General features: G+C 39.4%; 1 protein-coding gene across 2 annotated transcripts in view; it reads left to right on the top strand.

The window, feature by feature from the left end:
- The window catches only part of dph1 (diphthamide biosynthesis 1), a 46,961-nt gene that overhangs the window by 2,269 nt on the left and 24,888 nt on the right, over positions 1-19,804 (top strand). For both annotated transcript variants that reach the window (XM_079481057.1, XM_079481056.1), the window contains exon 2: positions 18,249-18,370. In XM_079481057.1, the coding sequence (XP_079337183.1) occupies positions 18,249-18,370 (122 nt within the window). The remainder of the gene's footprint in view (positions 1-18,248; positions 18,371-19,804) is intronic.

The raw sequence follows: 19,804 nt of genomic DNA, 5'->3' as shown, positions 1-19,804 counted from the left end.
TTTGGGCTTGTCTATCTGGCAACACTGTCACTTTAGTGAAGGGTTTGTTAGAGCGGCTAACGTTAGCCCTGTGTCAGATCTGCGAAAGCAAAGAGTTTTTTCACTGCTGTTTTCTAGCATCTCATACAGATGAAAACACATCTCTGATGGGTGTTCAAATACGTCATTAACACAGTTATTGACTTTGGTTCCGTGCAGGTTTGGGCAGTCTGTACGCGTACTAGTTTACTTCAGACTGCAACAAAGACGAATGACAGGCAACCGACAGCTGAGTGAGTGACTGAGGTGAACGGTCCAGACCTCATTCGCCGCTCGGTCTGCACAGCGTGGAAGATGAACACACCTACGGTTTACACGTTTTGTGTCATTTGATCGGCTCTTTTGATTGGCCGTTATAGAGACCGATCAATCGGAGCAGCCTTAATATTGTGACACCTGTAGCAGCGATCGTCCTGCTGTCATTTAGTCGCCTTCGTGTTATTGGGTACCTGACTGAATTTTTATTCATATGTTAGAAATATTAGGCAGAGTTTTATAGACTGACAACCTCAGTCACCATTCACTGTCATTTTGTGGGCAGAAAATCAGTGTCAACATACTTTTGAAAGATTTATGGCCTCTCTGTCTCTCCTTCTTGTACACATAAGTGTGTGAGAATTGCTGTTGAGTGCGTTCAATGTAATGTGTACTTTCTCCCCTTTATCAGTGAAGTGCTGTGCCCTCAGCTAAAGAGCTGCCTCTTTCTCATCATAATCTCACCGAATGTCCAGACTCCTAAATGCCTGTTTAAAATAGTCAGTGTTTAATTGGAGCAATTAATGTCTACTAATTAACTTAAACCCACCACGTTCCCCCAGCTACAGCTTTTCATCTCTCACTCTCTTCATCTTCTGCATCTTCTTCTCATCGTTCAAGCAGCCTCATCTTTGGATCTCAGCCAGCAGGTTGCCTTCGATCTGATGTTTCTCTGAGGGCTTTTAACTAGGCTTGTATAGGACATTTATTTCTCAGCTGTATTTAGGGCACAGGCTGTTTAGACATGACGCACTTGTTGGCTAAATGCTCTTCATTAGCCTTTGGCTCTGTTTAGCATGCTAGAAAAATCGAGGTGTTTTGCTGCGTGACCTCAGTTAACCGTTTGTTTAGGGTCGCGCTGGATTGCCCCCGGGCCACGAAAAAATGATTAAATGTTACATGACACTGAACTAATACTAAAACCAGGACCGGGCACAGATCCCAAACACGGATAGATAGGGAGATTGTATTGTTGAACCAAATTTAAAAGGTGGGGTTAAAGGAAATTTGTACATTTTCTTATAGCAGATAGTTCCATGATGTTCATGCGATCTGGTGAAAAGAAAAGATCTTGAGAGATTGAGACTACACAGGAGGTGGTGAACGTGTCATGTGATCCGGGATGGATATTGAGCTCCGTGTCAGTGTGCGGAAACGAGTTTGTGTCAGTGTAGTCAGAGTTTAAGCTGATTAAACAAGATGAGGTTTTAAGCTCTAATGGGAACAAGCTGCTGCGTATTACAGGAAATCTGTACTTGATACAGTACACACACGAACACAACCAGTCCTGTTTCCATAAAGACAAATGTCCCAGGTTTTGGCTCACATAGAAATGGCAAAGTGTTCACAGTACAATGTCCCAATAATGACTGACAGCACACACACAGAGGAAGGATGCAGTTGACTTGTTTCACATTGGCTTCATGGCTGTGATATACAACGTAAGGGATATCGCACCTGTAGCCACTCGTGATAAAGTGGTTCCTGATGGGTATACAGTATAGATTTTATGCATTGGTGCTTGAGCTGCATATAGTCACTGTATAATACACATAGAAATACTTCACAGTTGGATAGAGAAATGCAGCATATTTCCACAGAGAGAGAGTCTCTGGTAGATTTGTGTTTTATTCACTTTATGAATCTAGAAAAGCATAAATGTTTAAGTTGAAATGAAAGTGATAGTTCAGCCGAAAAAAATGTCATCATTTCCTCACCCTCTCGATATTTCAAGCCTGTATTACTTTCTGTCTTCTTCAAAACATGATGTAAGATATTTTGAAAAATGACGGTGACGGTCCTTATTGGTTTTGTCTCCACGCAATAGAAGTCAATGGGGACCAACGTTTTTTGTTACCAGCATTCTTCAAAATATCTTATTTTGTGCTTTGCAGAAGAAAGAAGGCCATACAGCTTTAAAACGACAAGAGAGTGAGTAAATCATGACCATTTACTAAAATAATTGTCAGGCACTTTGATGGTGTAAATTGATGTGCAGTTTCGGAGATGTGGAGCTGGTTCTCCAGGTAGATGCTACAGCAGCTCTGCCTCCACTGATAAAACATAAGATACACAGAGCTAAAGATAGTCACGCTAACACAATGTTACATTAAATAAGAAATCACAGAAGAGTTTCTCTTTTGCCAAGTTGCTGTTTATGTCATTTAAAAGAACATCTTTAAGTGATGTTCGGCTTTGAGTTTTGGTTTGTTAAGAGACATTGCAACAAACCACAAGAGCCGAACGTATGTCAGTCTGACTTTGATTTCCCGTCAGACGATTCAGAAATTGTAAAAACGTCTTATGAAAAGCCGGTTGAACATGTACGCAGCGCTGGGCCAAAACTCCTGCGGTTTCCGTCATGTTCGAGAGCCGTAAGGAGAAACCACCTCCCTTGCTGTCTGTCACTGGGTGTTATGTTCTTGATAATGCCACCTTCACAGCTAAGAAAACTCGGAATAGAAATGCTGGATTCATTGAGTTTCCTGTTTAAAGGTCTATGCTTTTTATTTCATTCACTGACGCTCAACTGTTGCTTTCTGGTTTTCAATTTTATTGGAGGAGGTCATTTTAACGAACACATAACATTTATGTAAAATGTGTTTATCTTTAATCTTAATTTATTACAAGCATACAAGCTTAAAGGAACAGTTCACCCAAAAATGAAAATTCTCTCAAGCTGTTCCAAATCAGTTAATGTCTTTATGTTGATGTACACAGAGAGAGCTATTTGGAAAGAGTGCTTATAACCAAACAGATCTTGGCCACCATTGACTACCCTAGTGGGATAAAAATATTTGTAAATTTCTTAGTTTTGTTGAACACAAAATAAGATATTTTGAAGAGGTAGGAAAGCAAAAAGTTCTGGGGCACTTTTGACTACGATGGTGATTTTTAGTCAAAGGTGGCCAAGAACTGTTTGGTTGCAAGCATTCTTCCAAATATCTTTCTCTTTGTTCATTAGAACAAAGAAATGTAAACAGATTTGGGACAACTCGAGGATGAGTAAATTCAGACTCTGGTGAACTTTAAGAGAATTTAGTCAATTGGAGTGCATCCGCATAATGGAACTTAAAAGGTGTAGTTTAGTAGTCTGCTCATCTTTGAAGGGAATATTCCCAAACATCAGGAATGTCCTATTGTGTTAAGGTACATTTTTGACCATACTGTTCCTTTAAGAAACAAAGTGCACTCCCTTGGTCAGTCTTGTGTTTTGAGTCTTATACCTCAGATACCTTATTTTTCCAAAAATCATTGTGATGTCATGTTTTTCCACTGGCATGGCCAGAGATCCTATCTAACGCCTGGCCCCGTTTTAGTTTTCTTTGATTCATGTCTCCAGGCCGCAGCCCCTGCAGGGGAAATGTCAGAATTAGTGTGGAGGAAAGATCCTGGTAGGGGCCACCCGTCCGCGTTCACTACGAGGTGTAGGTGTCGGGAGCAACGATATGATTGTGTATGTGTGAGTCCCAGCTGTCTGTCTTCCTCAGTTCTTATATAAGGAGGCCGTATGGGGAGGAGAGAGCACCAGGCGCACAGCCACTGGGAGAACAAGCCAATTTCTCACTCTCTCCAGCTCTTTTTCTCTCTATGTCTTGCTCGCTCTGTCTGTGCTGATGACTAATGAGCAACCGTGCCATTCTGTGTAACGAGTTACCTGCCTACACGCCCAGTGTATTGCCTTGTCCTGCTGGCAAGGACTGCCGTGAAGGAAAGGGTGCGAGAATGAGAGAGAAAGGAACATAGACGATAAGGACATGAGTCAGCCTGCTCTGATTTCTGTCCCTAATATTTTTTGAATCACAGGTAGACATTCTTTTACCTAAGGTAGAGTTTTAAACTGGATAGCTAGTCTTGTTTTGATGGACATGTGCAGAGACCAAAATAATTTTTTTGCCACACCCCCAATAGTGGGCGAATTAGGAAAACCAGCCAGAAATTTTTGCATTGTCTTGAAAATCTATTTTTGTTCCCATAACAGTGGGATTATTTAGCAGGTTTTTTCCTGGCATGTATTTGAGCAGTTTTGTCACTTGATATAAGCTAGTCTCCATCTCTCTGTAAAATGGCGGCTCTCTCAAAAATAAGATTTTTGTTTGTCATATTTTTAATAACACTTTACAACAGACTTTATTCGGTAAGGGAATACCCCCCCAAAAGAAAATATTGTGATCGAGTCAGAAACTTGTTTGGCTTTGTTTCTTCTGTGGAACAAAAATGAAGATAATTGAATGTTTATCTGGTTAAGTGGATTCATTGCATTGACAGAACATTGTGACTCACTGTGACATACAATAAGCACCCATGAGCCTCAGCAAAAAGTATAGTGGTTATTTTTACCATATAGGGGAAATTGTAAGATATTTTTGAAGATTCAGAGGAAAACTGTTCTGGGGCACTTTTGCCTACCATTGTAATTTTTCCTATTATGGTCGTCAATAATGGCCAAGAACTGTTTGGTTACAAGCATTCTTCCAAATATCTTTCTCCGAGTTCATCGGAACAAAGCAATTTATACAGATTTGGAACAACTTGAGAAAATGAAGACTAAAAACTGTACCTTTAAACATAAATATGTAAAATTTTGACCCTTTACATATGATTTATTTAAAACGTTTTGTCTGAGAACGTCCGTAGTATCATCACACCTCAGTTGTGAGCAGGGAAGCTGTAAGCCTTTTTCAGAGATACTCTGCAAATTTCCCTCAATAGCTTTTGCTGTCCACTCTTGAATGTTGCAAATGATAGCAGGTGGGCAAATTATTGTATACACTTTTTAGGAGAACTGCAAATCTGTAGGTCCATGCTGTGAACACCACACTGAGGTGCAAAGAGGAAAGCCCACACTTGCAGGTCACACCTGAACATCACCTTACCTCCGGCAGGTCCCTGTGGGCACCTCCATCTACTCGAGCCTACGGCGTAATCTGCTAGAAAACGCCTCAAGTGAGAGTGCACCCGTGTATTCACAGCTCACTTAAATAAAACTTTTAATCTGTTGTAATAAAAAAAACGAAAGGCACTCTGTAAGTGTTGGTAGCAAACAAGTACAGCAAATTAGTCACAAAAATCAATATAGGTCGAAGAAAAACTGAGAAAAATAATGAACACAGAAACCTGGTGAAGATTCAGAGGAAAAGTGGCGAAAAAGTTAGATTTGATCGCTCTTGTCAGAATGGCAAATTGCAGGGTTAAGAACTCGGGTGGGTTAGAGAGCAGTAGGATGGTGAGGAATGTGGGAAATTCAGTGCAATTCAGATTTGTTCTACATTTCACAATTTGTATTTTGTTAAAAGTTCCCTAAAGAAGATGTCTATTCATAGTTTTACGGTGGGAAAAGATATCTTTAGTGTAGTTCAGTTGTATTTATTGCTCTTTTAGAAGTTAATATAAATGTAACGTGATCTACGATGGAGATCTACTTTTTATTTTAATAGGCTAACCACAACCATTAATCACTTTCAATGACACAGTTTGTTAAGCAAAGTTTTGGGAATGATTTAATGAATGGTTTATCTTTGACAAGTGAATTTACCTGGTAAGCATTTTTCAATTCATTCACAATACGCACACATGTATTTCTCATCTTGCAAAATGATGCAAACGTCTTGTCACACTGATCACTGATAACATGAATGTCGCAATTTATATATATTTATACATAACTAAAACAGTGTTTTGTAGTTTGCATCACTAGATACAACTGTCAGACGTTCAACATTTCTACCGTTAAACAGTTGTCAAACATTGACAGTTTTAGCCACTTACATTACATACATACTTTCACCGAGAACGTGAACAGTAACACCGTCATCTTGGATTTGATTGGTCACCTCTTGGCTCTGTAAACATTAACTACCTCCATTTATTTTATAGGCCAATTCATATTTTATAATTCGAGGAACGCTGTTGTAAAATGTATGCAGCACCACAGTATAATTTTAGCCAGTTACTTCACAAATTTCATTTTTATGTTAGATACGGCCCTGCGCGAGAAAATGGATATGTGGAGTGCGAGCATGTGAACAGTCAATCGTCAGAATGACTTTTTTTATTACATTTTTAATGATCTAGTCGCAAGGCAGTTTGTGATTGTCTTGTTCCTTATGTGAGATATTAAGGTGTCTTAGAATATAGCATGAGATGACTGACCACTGTATATAAGACCCTTCAACATTGATGTTCACCTAACCTAAAAATGAGGCATATTAAAAATAAGACACTAAGACTTCTAATAAAACCATAGTTCAGTTTCACTGCACTGTCATGTTTTATCACAGTAAAACCAATTTTTTTTCCTCAAGGTTATACACACTTAGATATTTCCTGCAAATCCTATTTTGTTTAATCGAGGTGCAAACGCCACAATTATCTAACCGTGATTTTCCTCCACTACTCTGAGTATACACTCATCTGCTTGTGCCTGCGAGTCTGATTTGCATATTTTTCTCATCCACTTAACCAACATGATCACTGTGCCTGTGGTGCTTGACAACAAATGTCTTCAAATTCACTTTCACACTAATGAGGTGAAATTATTTAGCAGGGCTTTAAAAGCAAAGTTGAGTGTCTGCTTGCTTTCTCACAGAAAACCACTGAACTTGGAGGAGCCGAATATACCTAGCCTGCACTGTTGTACTGTTTTAGAATCACGCTTCACAGACTCGCTACCTCGCGGTAACAGTGGTGTCACCTCAAATTAAGCAACCTTAAGAAAACTCTGAGATTGAAGGTTGGGAGAAGGCGCCTCAGGAGTGGATATGTTTGAGAGTCTCTTTTAAAGCTAAGAGTCTGTCTATCTTTTATGGACTGGGCATTTTCTAAGGAGAAAGGATTTAAGGCCTGTTCACACTAAGTTTTAGATTTTAACGTGAAATGATTCATCTTTGTGATTGTCTGCAAACAAGATAATGTGTTCAGGGTGAGTATAAGCCTTTAATGTGTGAAAAACGGTACAGAAAATATTAAAGGCGCCATGAAATAAAAATGGGTCTGGTTAAAGTACTCATCAAAGATCATTAAATTAACATTTCCCAGAATTTTAAATATACATACTTTATGTTTCGGGAAATCAGAAATATTAATGACTAAACAGAAAGTGTCAATACCGGCAAGAAAACTGGGATTTCCTAGGGACTTTAATAATTCCTGGAAAATGCACAGCCCAGACGAAGCAAAATATTTAAGAAAATGTCTGAAAGATGTGGGAGAAGTAAGAAGAAAGGGACAGAAATGAGTTTGGAGAACAGAGAAGCAACTGTGAACAGAAAGATAAATAGATTTCTGAGATCAGAGTGATATTACTGACATGCTTAGTCAACCTTAAATGTCTTTTATTTTCGCTGTGAGTAGATTTGTAAATTCTGTCGGATTAGTGAATGAACTTAGACCTCATTATTTGAATGCGAGACTGTTTCTTTGATATCAATCTTGAAAGCCATGTTCTGTCATGTTCAACTTGTTGTTGACAGTGGACCATTTAATGTTTTGTAGAAATGATTACTTCATGTCATGCAGTCCAGATTGCATCGACAAAACAAAAAAAGTTACCAGGATGCGTCATGATTGATTTCTTTTTGGGTCTCATCTTGAGACTCCCGTTGTCTTTGTTCTTGTTATAGTGATAGTTTACCCAAAATGTTTATTCTGTCATCATTTATTCACCCTCTTGCCATTTCAAATCTGTATGACACAAAAGAAGATATTTTGAAGAAGGCTTGGAACCAAACAACAGCGGTACCCCTTATACAAAACCAATGCAGGTCAATGGATTCCAGCGTTGTTCGGTTACCAACAGTCTTTAAATTATCTTCCGTCATCTGCAGAAGAAACTCGTAAAAGTTTGAAATGAGAAGAATGTTGGCGGCCTCCTTTGAGAACCGCAGCCGATCGAATCAGCATGTTTGCATTTTGTACATCGCTAAACACCAATCCCTGCCCAGACCCTGTTTATCCATCATGTAAATCTATCCTAAAATCTCATTGCCAACCTTTAAAGCCCAACATGCACCACTCGGCATACTTTATCCCCTCCTGCCTTTGTGCCAACCATCCCCAACTGCGATTAAAATCCTCTGATAAGACACGCTTCAGACAGGCCACACGATTCAGTTCAGCTCATCGTTGCATTCGTAAAAGATCTTTTGCAAGGCGTCATGGCTGGGTATGAACATATGTGACCAGATACATTTTCTTTAAGATGTGTGGGTGTGTGTGAGAACAATGCATTTGCATAATGGCCAACCGATTGGAGGCATGTCAAGGCCAATGGCTGAAATCTAGTGTGCGGAATAGCAGTAATGATCTTGTTTTTCAGGGGTTAAGGGATTATCTAACAGCATTAGCGATAACATCTGTCTGTGTGTTCTGGAACCAGACTATCTTTACTGATGGAGCAGCTCATCGCTCAACCGATCATTAGTGGAGGCACAGGGCTGTGCTGCGGACTTCTTTCGGCCTCTGTTTGTGCAAGGTGTGTGGGTACGAAGACCTTTCGGTCAGACAGGAGAGGGGGGGTGGCTTTTACAGGAGAAAAAAGAAACAAACCTTAGAAGCTGAAGTGGAAAGTGTTTGATCTTTGCATTGTCCCCGCTGGTTTTCTTTGTGCTATTGTAGAAGTGAGTTTTTCCATCCCCTGTTTGTTTTGATGGCATTATGTTCGCAAACAGATTACAAATATCTGCTTCATCATTAGAGGAAAATTAGCCTGTCAGTGTTATCATTACACATGTAATTTAATTAAATAAACACATTACTGATGTGTTTACTTAATAGAATTACATAAAAAATGATTGATGCTATCCTACATGCATTATCATTGCAGCCGACCAATCAGGATCCAGGCAACTTTTTCTGATGCTTAATGTTCAATGCTTAATGTTCAAATCTTATGTATGCAGTTGTTTATATTTAATATATTAATCAATATATCATTCAATTATTATTAAAGACCTACATCATACAGCTCATCTCTCCATATCCCTCTCCACTCCTTGACCCCCCCCCCCATTTTCAAGCTTTTCTGTCTTCCCTTCTCTCTCTGTCGATTCATTTAAAGAGGAAATAATGAGGCAGGCCCTCTGTAGAGTTCCTCAGTTATCAAGGGAAGAGGCTCTCTGTCTTGGCGGTAATCTCTTCTATCCCCGTGTCCCCACGCCAGACGCTTCTGCCAGGGTGAGGAGGGATGAGCCCACGCGCCACACAACCAAATGAAAAATGAGGCATCAGCAGGTGTGCCGTATTAATATTTCACATCCCTAACCTGATTTGTTGAGCAAGGGGTTATGTGTTGGGCGGGATCGTGAGTGAGTGAGCACGTGTGTGTGTACCAAGGAGGTTTACAACACCTTAAAGTATAGCTGTTGCTCTCAATGGCAGTTACTGGCATATTACTACCATGGTCATGAGTAGCAAACACGATAATGTCGTTTATTTCACACTTTTTGCTACTCTGACATTTCATTACTGTAATATTAGGAAAAATGTGTTGGATATACATTGTATATAACCAGGAAAGCTTGGGTATGTCTATTCAAGAACAGCATGATCATTGTGAGCGGAGTGATAATGTGTATAGAAGCATCTTTAAGAGAGTGTTTGTTAAGTTTGTTGCCTATTTTGCCTCCATTAATACATCCTTGTTTATGCACATAACAATCTTATTGCAATTTGTCTGCATGTGATTATAGGCATGGCGATGTCTCCGCACGTACTTGCGCTAAGCAGGATGTAGAGACATCTCTTTATGTGGAAGTGCACCAGGACACCTCAATCGGGCTCTACTTACATGCCTGTCTCTGCTCCCAAGGGATAATGCTTCACTATCGTCGCTCGCTAAGAGAATGAAGCTTTCGATGTGTGTCATAGACCCAACTAGATTCCTGTAGTGGTAATGTAAGAAGACTGGTGGGACATAACCAGTTAATAGTTGGAAAATAAATTAATAGTGTGGCATTAGTGTGGCTACAAAAGGATTTGCTTGTTATTGCTAGTTGGAGACGGGTGGTATTTATAATTTAGAAGCATTGTCACTCTAGAGAATTTTTCTGGACTTGCCTATGTGTGCAAGACATTAATATTTTTAGTTAATTTTCCCCAAAGAGAGACAGTAAGTTTGTTTACGAGTTCATTTTGTCAATTTGTGTACAATGCTAGAATATAGATGGCCTCAAAAGTGACCGATATAGCCTAAATGCCATACAACCTAACAAAACATTTCATGGGAATATTAAAGGGATACTTCACCCCTAATTCAAATAAAAATAATGTTGTAAACTGGCGCCCATTCACTTGCATTGGTTTTGTGTCCATACAATAGAAGTGAATGGGGGCCACGGATGTTTGGTTACCAACTTCTTCCAAATATCTTCTTTTGTTTTCTGCAGAATGAAAGAAAGTCATAAATGTTCGAAATGACAAGAGGGTGATGACAGGGTGTTTTCTCACTAAGTAAACAAACCATGTTTGGTCGCATAGCTCAAAAACCGGATGTGAGGAAAAAGCTGAGGATAATGTGGGACGGGTATCCTGTCGTCCTCAATAGAGCATCCCTCTCTCGGGCTGAGTTCTGCCCTGCAGTTGACTAACAGGATTTCAGGGACTTGTCACCCAGCCAATGATCCGTCCCCTCCAGACATTGAGACCTGCTCACACAAGAATAAAACCACTAAGCTGTTTTGAGGCCAGCCTTTCATCAAAAGAGCGTCACACACATACACGCACTGGCCCGTTTCAGCCTGGAGCTAGTCTGAGGGTAAACCTCAATCCACAGCGGCACACAGCTGGACAATTACAATGTTTTTGCCTTTCATAAATCACTCTGACACCAGTGGGGTCATACGACAACAAAAAGGAGAAATATGCACAAAAGCTTTGCTAATAAGGCATTTTGTGGCCTTGTAGACCAGATTAAGCTGTTGTGTATGTTAAGCAGGTTACAGTAACGTGCTTTGGTGCGAGTTGGTGTGTATTGAGCGTTGCTAAGTGGTTCATTTGTGGACTATGGGATGATTTTTCTGTCACAGACCTTCATCGCTGATCTAATATTAGTCTTTGTGTTAACTGAACCCTGCCGAGTGAGAGGCTAAACACGCAGTTGTTGAAATAGAGATATCAGAGAGCACAGCACTGAATCACTCAGGGGCTTGTGCTCTGGGCCTTCAGTTTCTAAATACAGTTGCTCTGGTTGTGTTTTTAAAGATATATATGTATCATAAACTCTCAGAAGAAAGCTGTTACTGGGTTAGTGTGCTTTGGAAATTTTAATAATATTCACTCTTTGGTACTAATATGTACCTCTGATGTACTCATATGCACTCTTTGGGTGAAAAGGTGTAGTATATCTTGAAAGGGTACTCCCCTAGTGACAGCTTGGGTACATTTTTTGACAATTTTTCTGACGAATGAGAGTTTGAGAGTTTTTAGAATGGATGTCCAACAATTTAGACGTTCATTTTGGGGTTTTTATGTGGAGGTTCTTTGTGCACAGGGGATTTCATTTAATTGGGACAATTGATTTCTTATTCATATTAAGTATATAAATGTAAATGAATTAATAAATGTATTTCTTTTCTACTTTTTAAGTATTAATATTTATTACCATATTAAAGGGTTTTGCGTAGCATCTGGGTGCGTAAAACAAGTATAAAAGTATCAAATATAAAATAATTTAGCTTTGATACTGTGAACAAACATCACCAGGACAAAATATATTGTCTGCTGGGTCTAGTTCGACTTGTTGTTTAAGATGATCGACTGACTAGTCCTTTTTTAAATAAGTAACTTGGATCAGATTTAAGACTTACAATCTAATGTTTGAATCATAAATTAGCAGTTTGGTCGTATTGCTCGGTCTTCAAAGATATCTGAAATATAATTTTATGTATGATAAGGGGCAAACCTTAAATCAACCTTAAAAATAGTTGAAATAACAACTATAAGATGTTCCATATTTGGAGGTCGCACATGCGCGAGTACCTGTAAAAAATGCTCGCGCTGTCTCTCAAACGGGGCACAAAATATGACCATTTTGTCGCAGTCTGGAGCCCTGTTCTTATTTCAAATTGTTTCTAAAATGTTTTATTAAGAGGCAAAAGAAAAAGAGCAAACAGCTTTGCGCTGGCCACCCCTCACTCACGCTGAGCTTTGATGAAAGTCCTGTCAAAGCCAAGTAAAGATTTCACTTCTGAGAGACAGGAAGAACAGCTTGAAATGGATGGATTCGCTTCCAGACACAGCACACCCTAATGTTCATTAACAGAGAAAGCGAGAGACGTGCAGTGACACTGACCGTTCCTGCGGGAGCATGACTCCGTCTCGCTATTCTGATGGAGAGAGAGGAACATGACTGAGATGCATGAACCGTCTGTATTGAGCATTGAACCATTCCACGACCGTTAAAGTGACATGGGGGGAGATTTCTGAACCCTCTATAAGTGCAAACCAGTTTTGAAGTCCACTGCAGCATCACAGCATTTGAGAAAAGCGCACATGTTTGTCCCTCCTTGATCTTCTCTGCGTGACTGTTTCGTGCGACTGGAGCTGGCTGCCACAGAAACACTAATTAACAAGCCTTGTTATTGAGATCACAGACTTTTCTACATCTTAATTGCATCTTAATGACATTTCAGCTCAGATGTTTCAGCTGGAGCCAGATAGCATGACAGAGAGATGGTGGATTGGATTTAGATGGAAGCAGGGACAGACTGCAGACAGCGGCCATATCTGACAGTGACTCTATCCTACGGTCAACATTTGGAGGGGTGCGAGAAGCACTAATCACAACTAAAACCCTCATCTCGCTCTCTCTGAGCCACAGTCCCGGTGGGAGCGTGAACTTGATCCACACTTCTGCTCCGTAATTACAGCGTCATTCCCAGGTAGCAGGCGATATCTCGCTCTCACACGAGCTCCGGTAATCTGACACTCAGAGTTTATATTAATGCATTTCCGAGTTTCATCCACAAGCCCCTCTCGCCTGTGTTAATCGGATATACTGCACGAATAAGGAAACTTGACAATGAGCTTCGGCACGTGATTTGCCGCTGCATGCCACGTTAGTCATCATTACAGGCGACGGATTCGCAAACACCTCCGATTTGACTTATGTGCGCATCTTTAAAGGCATTAAGTGGCCACAAAATATTTAAGCTTTGCTTAAAGATGTGCATACTCAATGAATTGAAAAAACACTAATGAGATTGTAATATCCCAATTGGTTCTCTTGGACAGAAATTAAATTAAAAAAAGAGCAAATAAAGGCTTTAGTTGCTTGCAAAACATGATATCCAATTTTCTCATGCTCCACATTCTTCTTCTGTTTGATATTTAACATGAGGTGCAGGTAATCGCATAGACGGTGCATTTGACCACTGAATTTTATAAACATTGCTGATATATTTTTATCTACTTTAGGGATGTTTATTTAAAATTAAGTTATTCATTATTCAAGTAAAAATTTATGAAATTAGGCAAAATCTTTTAATCAACCATTGATTTATTGCAGATGTATTGTCCTAAACAGACAAACTGCTGTACAGGGCGCATTTCTTTAATTATGCGGCAAAGAAGCGAAAACATGACATCATAAGTAAGGCCGCTGTTGTACTTCTATAAGGAGGACGAGCGTCGAGCCTTTGGTTGCAATTCACAACCTCACCGCTAGATGCCTCTAGGGACCTTTAAAGGGAAATTGATTTATTGCTTACTCTTCCTCATGTCATTCCAGGCATGTATGACTTTTTCTGCAGAAAATAAAAGAATATAATTTGAAGAACTTTGTTAATTAAAACAACGTTGGACCTTATTGACTTCCATTGTATGGACACAAAACCACTGAAACATTTAGCAAAATATATTTTATGTTCCACTAAAAAGTGTCATGTACAGCTTTTGCGCAACATCAGGGTGAATAAATCATGTCAACATAAAAACTTTTGGGTGAATTATCCCTTCAAGTCCTTAAATATTTTGTGCCTTTTGTACAGGTCGTTTATGTAAAGAATTATCTCATTTGTAAACATGTTGTTTTTGGGCCTGCGATATCACCACCCACTCGTGCATGTGCATGTAAAATAAGCAACAGGAAGAGAAGGACCTTGATGAGAGAAAGGGTGGGCTAATCACATCTACAAAAGCAAATATTTATTTACAAGATGAGTTCTCATCCATCTCTGTGTGCTTTATAAGTGATGGCTGCCTGCCTGTGTCCTTCACATGGCATGTGTGCATGTTTGGGGGCACTGGGTTACAGAAGTAAGCCATGAATGAGAGACGCATAAAGAGGGAGAAGCTTTTTTTCCCCTAAAAAAACAGGGTTCCTATAGTCATGTAGATCCTTGAAAAATGTATAATTATATTGTCAAGCCGACCTTGAAGTTTAAATTGTTGGTATTTTAATTGTATGTGCCGGGTGTGCAACACGTCCTGAAAAGTGAAGCTGCGTGCTCTTTGATCTCCCCCTGGTGCAGTATCGGTCGTAAACAAATGGGACGTGACTCACGCGAGCCAGTCTATCATAAAATCAAATTACACTACAAATATTTTTTTCCAAAGATGTTTTCTTTTATGATAGTCCATTTTTATCACGTTGACGTATGCCCAATGTGTGAAATCAGAGAGAAATATTTTAAAACAATATCAAATATATTATTCTTCCTTGGTCATTGCAACACAATCAAATATAACTTTTTACCAATCTTCTAAACATTGTAGTTTTAGAATTATACTCTATGCATAACAGTAGTCAAGTTATAGTCAAACTAAGCAACTCTTGCTTATACAAGTAGTTTATATATGGTGCACAATAATGTAAATGAAAACCACACGCAGAATCGGAGCAGTGAATCTGTTAATGTATACAGTCTTAAAATGAGATTCAGTGATATAAGCACCTGCCGGATGACAGTCCACGTGAGCTACATCATCACTTACTGACAGAAGCCTCTTTTTTTTCATTCAGACGAAACCGAGAATGAATGAATTCTTTTTCGGCAGCCAAAATTTCAGTGCATCACAATTTTTTCCCTTAAACAAAGATTTTTATTGTGGTAGAATCTGACTAGGACATTTTTATGACAGGTTTTCTTGAGCACATTCATCCGCCAAGGATTTGGCAAAAGGAAAAGACAGGGTGAGAGTGAAGGGCACGGCATGCCAGAGAGGCAAACGCGTACACAGCTTGACAGACTGAGAAAAAAGAGGGGCTACAGCACTTTTAGAAATCACTCTGTCCAGACAGGAAGTAGTAAAAGAAGGTGGCCTGGCCAGACTAGTTGTGTTTTTATATTTGTAAGCAGTCCAGACACCGATATCTGCACAGACTGTGTCAGAGTTAGCCAGTTTATAAAGCTACAGTCTGAACGTAAGGTTAGCAAGGTGAATGTGTTGAAGAGGCTTAGCCGCGAGTATGTGTGTGTGTAGAGAGAAAATGTGTCTCTGTTCTATTAATAATACCTGTCCTAAATGTGTCTGCTTCCAGACAGCCAGCTTACCATACAACAGCCACAACTCTTTTCTCATATCTCATTCTCACCCCCTCTCTCTTTCGTTTTCTCTCTCACACTCATAATTTATGCCCCTGCCGCATGTTTATCCTGCATTTAAATTTCACACGGAGGAAAGGTGGCAGCGTTGCGCCAGTCAATAGATGTGCTAATACTTAAAGACCTCTGCAGAAGCAAACAAAAACAGATCGTTGGCTCTTCAAACAGCTCCTCAGAGATGCACCTCACTGGAACGCTTGTCCTACAAAGTGAAGGAAGGAAGCCAAGGACGAGCTGTAGCAGCATCTCTTTACAGTGTGTTAAACTGATGCTGTGGTGACCGAATTTTCCCACCCGTTAATCAACGTGTAGAATAACAGGTAGTACCAGTCCCACAGGGGTTGCGTGTCAGGGATTTCAGGGCAGCCGAAAATGCGGTCGTGCACACGTCTCGATTTACTTTCACTTAAATTAGCAGCAATTAAGCGGCATTTACTAGAATTCATGAAGGGTCCATTATTCTTCTTAATAGTTATACACAAAACAATACGACACACCTTTATTGCAAAACTAATAATCACACACACCATGCATAAAAACATTCTCTTTAAATAAAGTACCTTTATCAACAAAACGAATAACTACTGCACACATCGTGCAACCATCAAACAAGAAACGAACAAATATTAAAAGCTTTAAGGTCCAGTGTATGAAATTTAGCGGCATCTGGCGGTGTGGATGTGAACTGCAACCACTAAGTCAAGCCACGGTCACACTTGACTTTTTGCTCCATTAACTTCCATTCATGCGAATGAGACAGACCGGAAATGCAAGACTGTCTGAAGATATTTAGCATTTCGCTGCGTATCAAAGTTCAAGTTTGGTGAACTCTGACCTGCGAATTTGTGTCACTTGAGTGAGTGAGACCAATAGAGATCAAAACGTCATAGCGTGACCTCTCGGTACAGAAATTTGGAGGAATCGCTCCTGCCCATTTTCGCAGCAACGCCCAAACTTATTTAGCATGCTCAATAATCGAAAGGAATAGGAATCGGAAACTTGAGAATAAAATTGTAATTCCTATTATCAATACCTGTGTGCAAATTTTCAGAAAAGTACACGTGTTGCGTGGTCTACTGATATCTCAATAAAAGAAACAAATTATACAAATATTTTTATTATAGCAGGCAATTTCAATAAGCAGGCTAAATGACCATACAGGTTGATTTGTTACAGGCAATTGAAATAGAACCTTGCACTGTATCTAGATAAAAATTGCTCATTCTAACATTTTAGTTAATGTTACTAATGTTAACAATTACAACCTTGTTGTAAAATGTCACCCAACATGAACTATGCATCCATTCACATCTAGAAATGAGCTTTTCAGCATATGGTTGAATGTTTACATTCACTTATGGCAGATGTTCACATTAGTTGTGTAGTGTGCTCTGTCATCTCTGAAGGTTATTTCAGATGTTGTCACAGACCACACAGAGCTCATCCACTTGACTAGACTAGGGGTTCAAAGTGGGGTCCACGACGTGTGTCCAAGGGGGTCCGCGTAATGATTTCAGCACTGCCGAAAATGCAAACGGAACTGCATGTTTTCTTGCAGCTTTTTCTCTTACTCTCGAAACACGCAAAAAACATTTGATACATAATATTGACTCTCTAACAAATAGCACATCATATCTTTCTTTTGTATTTAAATCGTCAGTCTCTTGTTGCATGCATTAAAAAGTGTCATTTTCATGTCACATGGCAGAGCGCACCTGCACTCTATGTTCCCTCTTTTTTTAAGAATGTGGGTAACCAAAACATTTCTAGTGATTTTTTTTTCATTTTATCATAATTGAATTTCAATGGGGACCAGAAACAGTTTGATTTCCCATACTGTTCAAAATATCTTGTTTTTTGTACATCAGATGAAAGAAACTAAATAAGGACAGTAAATGATGGAAGAATTTTCATTTCAGGGTGAATCATCTCTTTATTGTCTTGTATTTATAATCTTTATAATTTTAATGTTTGTGTTTAAAGGTGTTATATTCCAGTCTTTGCTACTGTTGATTTATGAAAGCTTTTAAGGTAAATGACTAAAGGTGTAAATGATGACCCACTATTTGCAAGTGATTGAAATGTGTTTCTGTTCTATAAATCAGGTCTGAAGTGGTGAATAAGGGTGAATATTACAATGCAATGAAGCCCAATGGCATTTAGAGTACAAATTGTAGTAAGCATATACTTAATCACTGTTTTAGTTATGAGGGGTCCTTGGAAAAAAATCCTGTAAGGAGTCCCTGGCCACAAAAAGTTTGAGAACCCTTGAACTAGAGACACGGGCATCTCAGTGACATTTCCTCTTTTGAGCGATTGATCGGCTGACTGTGTGGACCTTTCGTTTCACTTATGGCTTGCTATAGGGTGGCGATCGAAGTCCTTGATTTGTTGATTGTGTTGTTTTGTCAGATTCACAGAAGCAGACAGTCTGGTGATGGGAGACGTGACATATGGGGCCTGCTGTGTGGACGACTTCACCGCCCGGGCTTTGGGAGCTGACTTCATGGTGCATTATGGGCACAGTTGTCTCAGTGAGTTTAACAAATACAATTCTTATTCATATAGTTTAAAGAGAGTTCATCAAAATATACACATGCTCTTGTCATTGGGTTATGACATTCCAAATCATAATGTCTTTCTTTCGTAGAATACAGATAGTGATGTTAGCATGCCATCTTTCTACGTATCTTTGGTTTCCAGTGATCCGTTCCAAGGTCTTTCATTAAAGGGAACAAGCATTTCCGAAAACAATTATGGAGAATGGAGGCCAAATAATCTCCAGTGGTCTTTTAAGAGCAAAGGCTGGAGACAGTGGGTCGTGATAAGGAGGACTGGTGTCGTATGGACTATAGTTTTGAAGTGCTTTGCCGAGCCGCCCTCAATAGCTCAGTGTGGTAGCCGGTACGAGCTGTGATGTGTTTTAATGGATAGCAGACGTTCTGAATAAGCCTGCCTGTACGTTTACTCAGCAGATCAATAGTGCACATGCATTAAGGTTGTCCTTTGAAAGGCTTGGACGTGCCAACCAGGAGCAGGCCATTCCTTCACCCCCTGCTGTCTGTCAGCAGCACAACATACAGTAGAGGAAATGCTAAATCGATAGGGCCAATATATCTCCGGCAGATTCAGAACAATCACACCTCGCCCAAATACCAGAGCTGGCCAAGGGAATATTAATCTTGCATCTGAGGGCCGAAGCCTGCGGCAAAACATACATATACTTAGACAATCAAAGTCAAAACATCTGAGAATGTGCATGGGGTGTTAACATTGTGAATTTTGTGTAATTTTCAGTTTAGGCTGTCACAATATTAAGGTTTTGACATTATTCTTAATATCAATAGTCTTGATGATCAGTATTGTGTTTATACTAATCATACTATAATATTGTCAATAATCCAGCAGCAGCATCAGGTCGACTCTCCAGAATAGTAGGTGATAGTAGTAGAATAGTAGCAATTTGTTGTTATCATTGTCTTTTTCTCAAATAAAACTAATCTGAGAATTAATTTGTATTAATCTTTCACAGATTTTATATTTTGTTAAAGTCCTAGTTTAGATTTTATGGATAATTTACAAAAGAAGCGACACAGCAAAGCGACAAATCGTGACATGATTTTAAGTCTTATGCATACAGTACCGGATTGACCACACAATTTACTCTGGTCATTCACACAGTACCGGATTGACCACACAATTTACTCTGGTCATTCACATGCCTGTAATGCAAAACACAATCGAACACTGGTGATAAGTTTTAGATTTTAAATGAGTTTTTTTTCTTGCGTATTTGTGACGGTCAGCGCTGAAGCTGCGATGTTTTAATGGTTTAATGAGGGGGAAGAAATCACAAAAGCTCAACTAAGGTTGACTTTTTTTTGTACTGCGTGTGAATTGGCCTTTAGTCTTGGAATTATAATTTATATTTGTTTGTCACATTAGAGTGATCTGATCATTCTTTGGAT

The sequence above is a fragment of the Barbatula barbatula genome (assembly GCF_947034865.1).
Source record: "Barbatula barbatula genome assembly, chromosome: 19".
NCBI classification, from domain to species: Eukaryota; Metazoa; Chordata; class Actinopteri; order Cypriniformes; family Nemacheilidae; genus Barbatula; species Barbatula barbatula.
This window is presented reverse-complemented; position numbering and strand designations above follow the sequence as displayed.